This window comes from Salvelinus sp. IW2-2015, linkage group LG19 (assembly GCF_002910315.2).
Source record: "Salvelinus sp. IW2-2015 linkage group LG19, ASM291031v2, whole genome shotgun sequence".
Classification (NCBI taxonomy): domain Eukaryota; kingdom Metazoa; phylum Chordata; class Actinopteri; order Salmoniformes; family Salmonidae; genus Salvelinus; species Salvelinus sp. IW2-2015.
In genome coordinates, this window is record NC_036859.1 from 36,497,653 (window position 1) to 36,506,924 (window position 9,272).

Below are 9,272 nucleotides of genomic sequence, written 5' to 3' on the forward strand. Positions count from 1 at the left end.
AGCGCAAACTGGCCCTAACCAGAATAGGAAGAGGAGTAGGAGGCCCCGGTGCACAACTGAGCAAAAAGACAAGTACATTAGAATTTCTAGTTTGAGAAACAGACGCCTCACAAGTCCTCAACTGCCAGCTTCATTAAATAGTACCCGCAAAACACCAGTCTCAACGTCAACAGTGAAGAGGCGACTCCGGGATGCTGGCCTTCTAGGCAGAGTTGCAAAGAAAAATACATATCTCAGACTGGCCAATAAATAGAAAAGATTAAGATGGGCTAAAGAACACAGACACTGGACAGAGGAATCTGCCTAGAAGGCCAGCATCCCGGAGTCGCCTCTTCACTAACCCTGCATTATCAACGAGTACCTTCTGAGAGGATTATGTAGTTGGAACAGGATGTCAAAGAGAGAGGAGAGAGAGAGATGTCTACTGAGAGTATAAGTGTAGTTGGTACAGGATGTCAGAAAGAGAGAGAGGGAGAGTTGTCTACTGAGAGGATAAGTGTAGTTGGTACAGGATGTCAGAAAGAGAGAGAGGGAGAGTTGTCTACTGAGAGGATAAGTGTAGTTGGTACAGGATGTCAGAAAGAGAGAGGTCTACTTTGTTATCTGAACTTAGACTGAACAAGTTTGTCCTTCTGAAGAATACAGAAAACATGTTGCATCGCAGCTCCATTTTGGCAGCAGTGTGTACTGACATACCAGACTAGTTCATCACTTCAGCCTTCAGTTGTCTGCAGATTATAGAACCCAAACATCCTATTCATTCTTTGTTTCCATTTGACAGTGGTTTCTTATCCCTCTTTCTTAACGTTATCATTTAAAGAAAGACCTCAGACACTCACTTCTTCATACAAGATGACACATTGTATTTGTCAATTCTTTTGAAACAAGTTACAGATAAAAGCATTTCAGTTGGCTGTCAAGTGCTCGTGGAGAGCGGCGTCATCATCATTCTAGGTTTTGAACAGGAAAAGCCACCAGATAGAGCTTGCGTCCCTAAAAGCACCCTGTTACCTAAATAGGGCACTACTTTTGACCAAAGCCCTGTGGGTGTTCCTGTGGGGGGCCCTGCTCAAAAGTAGTGTCCTATTTAGGGAACAGAGTGCCTTTTGGGACGCACATCTAGAAGTAGGCCTACATCAACAGTGTTAAACAGCAACAAATAGGGGCCGAGAGAGCCCACGTCTATTATAATTACATACCTTTATCTTCAAAAATATAGAAACTGAACGTATTAAAAAAATCTGTTTTACAAAGTATAGCCTACACTAGTCCCCTCGGTTTGGGTAAAATATGTACAAAGTCGGTTGGTTAGTTTGTTTGGATGGTATGTGGTATTTCATTATAATATTTATATTATATTTATACACTTGTATTTGGTCTTTTTCCCCCAAAACAATCTCTCTCCCCAAAATATTTAGAAAATAAAATCTCAAGTGTCCATTTCGTTTTTTACTTTGATGTCCCCTGCAAGGATGGTGCCGATTTCTCCTTGCATGAAAGCCCACGGTACGTTAGAGCCGACCAACGGACACTTCTCCCCGCTGGGACAGTACACCTCCCCGGTGGCCCCTTGCTGTTTGATGCTGTCCCGCGAGCACGGGAAGCAGAACTTGTGCGAGGGTACCGACGGACACTGAACGAAGTGCGTGTCCTCTAACCTCTGGTCACAGAGCGTGCAGCAGAGGGGTACGCTCCCGGGTACTGACGAGTCTGGAATGCTCTGATGCCCTTGGTCCATCATTCCTCCCCCTGGCGCGTGAAGTGTCCCCACAATACCGGATGCCTCCTTACCCTGTGCGGGCCGGCGGTTCTGGTTCATGGAGGAGGGCGAGAGCGGGCTACTGCTGTTGCGGCGCGTGGTGGAGTGGACCTGGTTACCGTCTTTGGGCGAGCTGTTCCCGGCACCACCACCGGCGTTGTCTGCCGCCAGGATTAGCGCTGCCATGGGAGACTGGCCGTTCTGCGAAGCTTCCGGTGGGGTGGTGCGTGAGTGGGGGGATATGGTGGGGGGAATGGAGGGGAAACTTGGTGGCGGACCCGGGGGCATTTTATGTCCGTCACGGTCAGATGGTGGACCCGGTAACCACTGCTGTCTGTCCTCCCCGTTATGCTTGGAGGNGGGGGCATTTTATGTCCGTCACGGTCAGATGGTGGACCCGGTAACCACTGCTGTCTGTCCTCCCCGTTATGCTTGGAGGCGGTTCCCTCTCTCTCCCCATCAGGTTCTGGCGATGCTTTCCTCTTCATAGTCCGCAGGTGTTTTCCCCTGTCTGAAGGAAGGAAAGGGTTAAACATGGAGAAGCCTGAGTCAGACACAACATGGACAGATGGTCATGAAGAAGGCTGAGTTAGAGACACAACATGGACAGATGGTCATGAAGAAGGCTGAGTTAGAGACACAACATGGACAGATGGTCATGAAGAAGGCTGAGTTAGAAACAACATGGACAGATGGTCATGCAGAAGGCTGAGTTAGAGACACAACATGGACAGATGGTCATGCAGAAGGCTGAGTTAGAGACACAACATGGACAGATGATGATTAATACTAAGAAGAAAAAAAGCATGATGCATAATAATAACAGCAAATGATATACTAATAAATACACAATCCCAGAAGGCACTTTTTAAGCATGACTTGTGGGAGTGTTTGTGTCATTACAAAAATGCTATTCTGGTGTAAATATATTTGGTTTGAAGTGTGCTAGTATGTAACACAGGGTTTAACCTGTGAAATACTCAACATATGCACTTTATTCAGCATATGTACCCTTTGCTACATAGTCTAGACTACATGCTTACAGTTCAATAAAAATACATTTTCTCATGACTCAGGCAAGTCATGCATACTATGCATATGGAGATAATTTTACATCAGCTCTTTGCTAGGCGGTAGGGCAGGGTTAGTGGTTAGACCGTTGGACCAGTAACCGAAAGGTTGCAAGTTCAAATCCCCGAGCTGACAAGGTACAAATCTGTCGTTCTGCCCCTGAACAAGGCAGTTAACCCACTGTTCCTAGGCCGTCATTGAAAATAAGAATTCGTTAACTGATTTGCCTAGTTAAATAAAGGTTTTAAATAATTAGGCATACCATTCAAATGAAATAGATTTGCATTTTTTTCTCATGACAAACAAACCCACAACAAGTCCTGATTAGACGTGCATATGGAGATAATGTCACAGGTTAAACCCTGTGTTACATACTAGCACACTTCAAACCAAATATATTTACACCAGATTAGCAGTTTTTTGTAATGACACAAACACAAGTCATGCTTTTTAAAAAGTGCCTTTTGGGATTATGTATTTATTAGTATATCATTTGCTGTTGATTAAAAAAAAATGCATATCTGACAAATGTATTTAATTTGAATGGTATGCCGAGCAAAGAGTTCACATTAAAGTTTCTCCATATGCATATTATGCATGACTTGTCTGTTTGAGTCATGAGAAAATGCAACATTTATTTTTTATTGAACATGTCCTCTAGACTATGTAGCAAAGGGTCAATATGCTGGATAATCTACTGTACTGCTCCATTCAGATGTCAGCCAGCCAGCCAGCCAGTCAGCCAGCCAGCCAGCCAGTCAGCCAGCCAGCCAATCAGTCAGTCAGTCAGTCAGTCAGTACCAACCTGATTTAGAAGCAGCTCCGTTCTGTTGTTGCTCATAGCCCATCACCCTCTGTTGCATGGCTGCAGGATCCTTCTTGAACCGGTTGTCGAAGGTATGGAGAGCCATCAAGTCTCTGACCGTTTTCCCCTTGTTCATCCACTCATCCGCCCGGGCTTTGTGATTCTCTATCTCCGGTGTCAGGCTGTCCGGTCTGTGCTGCTTATCCTTCTCGTGCTGGTCACTGCAGGAGACCGAAATTAACCGTTTACCGCCGCAGTGCTCGTTGGGGCTACCTGCCATCAAACCGGACCCCGGGTGCCCCATCGCCATCGGACACACGGTTCTGCCGTTAACTACGTGTAACAAGGACATGTTCCCGTTCACCAGAGGAACTAGATTAGGAGGAACCGTGTTATTCCTTCGCGGGTTGGGGCTCTGCCGGTTGAGCTCGGGTGGGTCGTCAGGTTTAGGAAATCCATTAGGTACCGGAATGCCGTTAGCCTGTCTCCCAGACTGGTACTCCGGTCCCATCCGCAGCGGACGGTCCAAGGTGGAGAGGGGGTAGCGGTCCGGGGGCTGTGAAGGCCGGGATCCGGGGTCTCCTCCAGACCCGTGGTGGTTAGACTGGATCTCTTTCCCCGATAGCTGCTGCTGTTTCCCCGGAGATCTCCCCTCCTGGAAGCCGTGAGCCCGCTTCAGCTGCCGGGCTGTCTCAATCACAAACTCGATCCGGTCCGCTCCTTCGTAGTTGACACATCCCCTGCAGATTGGTTCGGTAAAATCCCAGATCATAGCCCAAGGCATGCGGGGCAGGTCGCATAAATAACAGGACTGCCTACGAGAGGCAGCTACCACCGCAGACGACATAGCTTCCCTTTCACCGAAAACCCGACCTTAAATCTCTCTCTCAAACCAGGTCTCTGTGTTAGAATCTATCCAATACGTTTTCAGAAAATATACACGGTTGGTTCCTTCCGTTTCTCTAGAGAGAAAACATGTGTCCTCTCCTCTATCCGTTTGTCTCCGGACTACAGCAACAAACAGTAGTTCAGGACAGCAGTGTAGAATGTTCTTTACTACGTCGTACGTCTCTGTCTGTCACTGCCTACTACCGCCTCCGCTCAGCCCAGTCCGGATGTAGAGCAGCGACGTCTCTGTAAATTTCTACTCCAGGCCTCTTCTGGCGCATGCTCTGAAGACAGCTTCTCTAGTTAATCACTTCCTTTTCCAAGAGGCTAACAGCAGCACAACACACTGGGGTGGGAGAGAAGAGAACGTGTTATATTGACTTCTGCTGCAAGCCGTGGGAAGCAGGATGCTGAGTGTGCGGAAGCACCCCCTGCTAAAACGAAATAAAAATTAATTAATAAAAAAATAAAAATAACATTCAAATACCCCCCCACCACATCTTACATTTTTTATTTTAAGATTGAAACAGAAAATACATCCACATAAGTATCCTCTTTTATAAGGGATGGTTGTAACACTTGTGGCATTTTTGTCAATTTCTCAGAGATTGTACATTTAAAATGTGATACGAACAACTAAATCTGTCTGTTACAATTTGGTATTATCTCTCTAAATCACACAGACAAGGTGTGACTTTGTCTCAAATACAAGGAGTAAAATGTTAGTTGTAACAGGGCTTGAGCAGGGCTTGAGCAGGGCTTGAATGGGGCTTTAACAGGGCTTGAGCAGGGCTTGAGCAGGGCTTGAATGGGGCTTTGACGGGGCTTGAACGGGGCTTTAACAGGGCTTGAGAAGGGCTTGAACAGGGCTTGAATGGGTCTTTAACAGGGCTTGAACAGGGCTTGAGAAGGGCTTGAACGGGGCTTTAACAGGGCTTGGAGTGAACTGCAGCAGTCTGAAGAAAAGGCATGAGAACAGGAGAATAACATTGCCATATTTAACATAAAATGTTTATTGTTTTTACTCTCCATTAACCCCCTAGAGTTGATGATCGTGCCCCTGGATAATCTAATTAGCAGAATAATAACAAATCCCATCTGAATCCTTCTGTTTAAGATAGAGATATCTGTATCCGCCAATGGCGGCCCTCCCCATCTGCAGTGGAAGGTGGCCGAGCTACAGCAGTGTTTGTCAGACCAGAAGACATCCCATCTGCGGTGGAAGGTGGCCGAGCTACAGCAGTGTTTGTCAGACCATGAGACAGCCCATCTGCGGTGGAAGGTGGCCGAGCTACAGCAGTGTNTGGCCGAGCTACAGCAGTGTTTGTCAGACCATGAGACAGCCCATCTGCGGTGGAAGGTGGCCGAGCTACAGCAGTGTTTGTCAGACCATGAGACATCCCGATAATCGTCTTCTCACGAACACGTCTGTAGCATCCTAACGGTTTGACCTACAAACTAGTATGACCCCTCTATGGTAAGGTGAGACTCTCACGAACACGTCTTGGTCTACAAGACTCATCTGAAGGCAGCCCAAGTTGAAAAAATGAATGGAAGTAGTTTAGTGCCCCCCATTTTTTTAAAATTGTGGGTCAATTTAAAAATGTCAAAATATCTCTCAAATATAGGACAGGTACTCTAAATCAAACTTCCTTTTGGTTTATTTTGTGTTTTTCCGTGTATGAATCTGTAATTCAATGTGTTTCTATGGGCTAAGTGAGGCCACATGTCAATGTTTCATTTTTTATACCTAAATGGGTCCTAAAATTCAAAATCAAATTGCTGTGTGTGTGTGTGTGTGTGTGTGTGTGCGTGCGTGTGTGCGTGTGTGTGTGCATGCGTGCGTGTGTGTGTGTGTGCGTGTGTGTGTGTGTGTGTGCATGCGTGCGTGTGTGTGTGAGTGAAACCTAGCTGCTGCAGACACCAAGCAGGATATGTTTGTGCAAGCCTGCCCTCGTTACGTTCCATAGAGGAAGTAAGATGGAAAGTCATATAATGCCACCAACCAAAACACCTCGCTCCTACCCAACCATTCACCCGCTTCGCCCCTAACCGCCAACCATCCACCCCGCTTCGCCCCTAGCCCCCAACCATCCACCCCGCGCCTCTCTCCTACCCAACCATCCACCCCATGCCTCTCTCCTACCCAACCATCCCACCCCGCGGCCTCTTTCCTAAACAAACCCAATCCACCCCGCGCCTCTTCTGTCCTACCAAACCATCTGCTCCCCCGCCTCTCTCCTACCCAACCATCCACCCCACGCCTTCCTACACATCGCCTCTACCCAGTCTCCGGCTTTCCACCACCATTCCACCCCGCGCCTCTTCCAACCCAACCATCCTCCCCCGCCTCTTTCCTACCCAACCATCCTCCCCGCGCCTCTCTCCTACCCAACCATCCACCCCGCGCCTCTCTCCTACCCAACCCTTCACCTCGCCCCTACACGCTAACCATCCGCCCCTCTCACCTCTACCTGCCTCCAATCCACCTCGCGCCCCTCCACCACCCACCAACCATCCACCTTGCGTCCTTATATTTTGGGTTCTGATCGGGTACAACAGTTGAACTAAGGTCAAGAGGAATATTTAAGTTAGATTCTTCAAGAATCAATGGTTACATATCTTTAATTTAATGGGAAAAAATGGATGTAGCAACTGCTGATTTCCCCTTTAAGGTATGCTATTGTTGTTTGTCTATTAATCTGGTGCATGAGGCAAGCACTTGCAATCACAAGCCTTTCTTGTGAATCCTCTTCTTGTTTGCTATTGGATCTTGTAAAAACACCTTAATAACCCTGTAATTAACTGTATTTTATAATCCTGTTTCTATGATCTGTTTCCACTACCATGTAGCCAGGTCGCTCCGAATAAAGGCATCTGCTAAATGGAATATATTATTAAAGTCTACTAGCTGCCCAGTGTAGTTACCAATCCTTTCCACTAGATGGCAGCCACATCTAGTTGAAGTCCCTACTCCAGCAACAGGGACAGGGATTAGTGCACGTTGAAAGTAATTTTATCTTCAAAGCAAGTGAATCTGGTTACGCTTTAACCTGTTGTTATAGTGGACCAGCTAACTAATACTATTTTTACATAAGGCGCACGCATTAGGCCTATGTCTTGAAAAAGATTACAGCAGGCTAGATTTACTAAATGAACTGGTTTAATTCAAACTCAAAGCCTATGTAAAAGCCACTTGCTTCTGGGCAGGGGCGCCGCAAGGGATTTTGGGCCCCATGAAACGATAACACATTGGGCCCCACCACCACAGGACCCACCAACCCTGCGCAATTACCTGTAACCACACACCTCCAGAACCCAATGGACCCATTCAAATCTTTAAATAACTCTATCTTTGCAGGCTTGCAACTCTCTTGTAGTCCAATATCTACTGTAGGATATTTACTGACAGTGAGCTGTGAAAACAGAACACTGTGCAGACATGCATGCAACATTCTGCATACAGTGGAATTCACTCTTTGACCCAAGACTGATACCCTCTATAAGAAATGTGCTAAATACAATTTTTTACAGTCTACATGTCATTTTAATGGTAAAATTATTGAATGGAAAACTCTCTTAACATTAATGAATAACTTAAAAGAAATATAACTTAAATATATGTTAACCTCTTCATTTAAAATAAGTTAACATGATCATCTATAGAATGATATAACAAACAAAATAATAAAATCAGCAGCAGATATTTTAACTAAGTATACGTACCAACGAGACAATAAGCAGCTGGAAAAGTGGAAATGGAAAATGGAAAACAAAATGGAAATGAAAAGGCCTGATGGTGGTGCTAGAGGAAAGGTCAAGAGGTCATCCATATCAACAGGTTTCTTCCACTTGTGGTCTTGATTGTAAACAAGAAATTGTATGGCAATCCAGCCATTACTTAGAGCTATATCTTGTTCTCAGTCTGTTCTCAGTCTTGTTCTCAGTCTTGTTCTCAGTCTGTTCTCAGTCTTGTTCTCAGTCTGTTCTCAGTCTTGTTCTCAGTCTGTTCTCAGTCTTGTTCTCAGTCTTGTTCTCAGTCTTGTTCTCAGTCTTGTTCTCAGCCTGTGGGCATCATGTGTGTAGTGATCCAATATCCGTAGCCATTTAACAGTTATCACTGGCCCTTGCTCAGCCTTACTCACTAAAAGCCCAGCGCTGAGCCTTCTTGCTAGCAAAGTCACTAATTCTCCTCCACCTCTCTCTCTCTCTCTCTCTGGAGACAGCCCCCATGCTGGTCCATTCTCCACCTCTCTCTCTCTCTAGATATATCCCCCATGCTGGTCCATTCTCCACCTCTCTCTCTCTAGATATATCCCCCATGCTGGTCCATTCTCCACCTCGAGAGATCTGTGGGACCTGCGTTACTCTGGAAGCCCTAATCTTCTTTTTGCACGACATTCAGACTGTTCAGGACAGTTTTTTCCATTACTATGTAACAAAATCTGAAACTTTCTGTCAATGATGCAGAATCCATGCTTTTTGTCACGTCTAGGTTGACTCTGCAATGCTCTATTTTTCGGCTAACCGGATAAGCAATAAATAAACTTCAGTTAGTGTAAAACGGCTGCTAGATCTTGACTAGAACTAAAAAATGTGATCATATTACTCCAGTGCTAGCCTCTCTACACTGGCTTCCTGTTAAGGCTAAGTCTGATTTCAAGGTTTCCTGCTAACTACAAATAGAGCTCAATTTTTATGGAATGGTCTGCCTATCCATGTGAGAGACGCAGACTCGGTCTCGACTTA

At 45.8% G+C, this 9,272-nt stretch overlaps 1 protein-coding gene across 1 annotated transcript; it reads right to left on the reverse strand.

Moving 5' to 3' along the window:
- Positions 1 to 1,331: 1,331 nt before the first annotated feature.
- On the reverse strand, positions 1,332 to 4,685 carry LOC111979627 (interferon regulatory factor 2-binding protein 2-A-like). Its single transcript, XM_070449020.1, has 3 exons — positions 3,636 to 4,685; positions 2,178 to 2,270; positions 1,332 to 2,094 (listed from the first exon to the last, which is right to left on the reverse strand). The coding sequence occupies exons 1-3, from the start codon at positions 4,480 to 4,482 to the stop codon at positions 1,430 to 1,432; spliced, it is 1,605 nt and encodes a 534-aa protein (XP_070305121.1). The 5' UTR covers positions 4,483 to 4,685; the 3' UTR covers positions 1,332 to 1,429.
- Between the last annotated feature and the right edge of the window lie 4,587 nt (positions 4,686 to 9,272).

What these genes read in the sequence shown, in the direction of transcription:
- LOC111979627 (XM_070449020.1), bottom strand. Translation starts at nt 4,482, where the DNA reads ATGTCGTCTGCGGTGGTAGCTGCCTCTCGTAGGCAGTCCTGTTATTTA. An exon ending in CGGAGCTGCTTCTAAATCAG is followed by an intron (nt 2,271 to 3,635) that starts GTTGGTACTGAC and finishes TCCTTCCTTCAG; the next exon opens with ACAGGGGAAAACACCTGCGG. An exon ending in CTCCAAGCATAACGGGGAGG is followed by an intron (nt 2,095 to 2,177) that starts ACAGACAGCAGT and finishes ACGGGGAGGACA; the next exon opens with GACAGCAGTGGTTACCGGGT.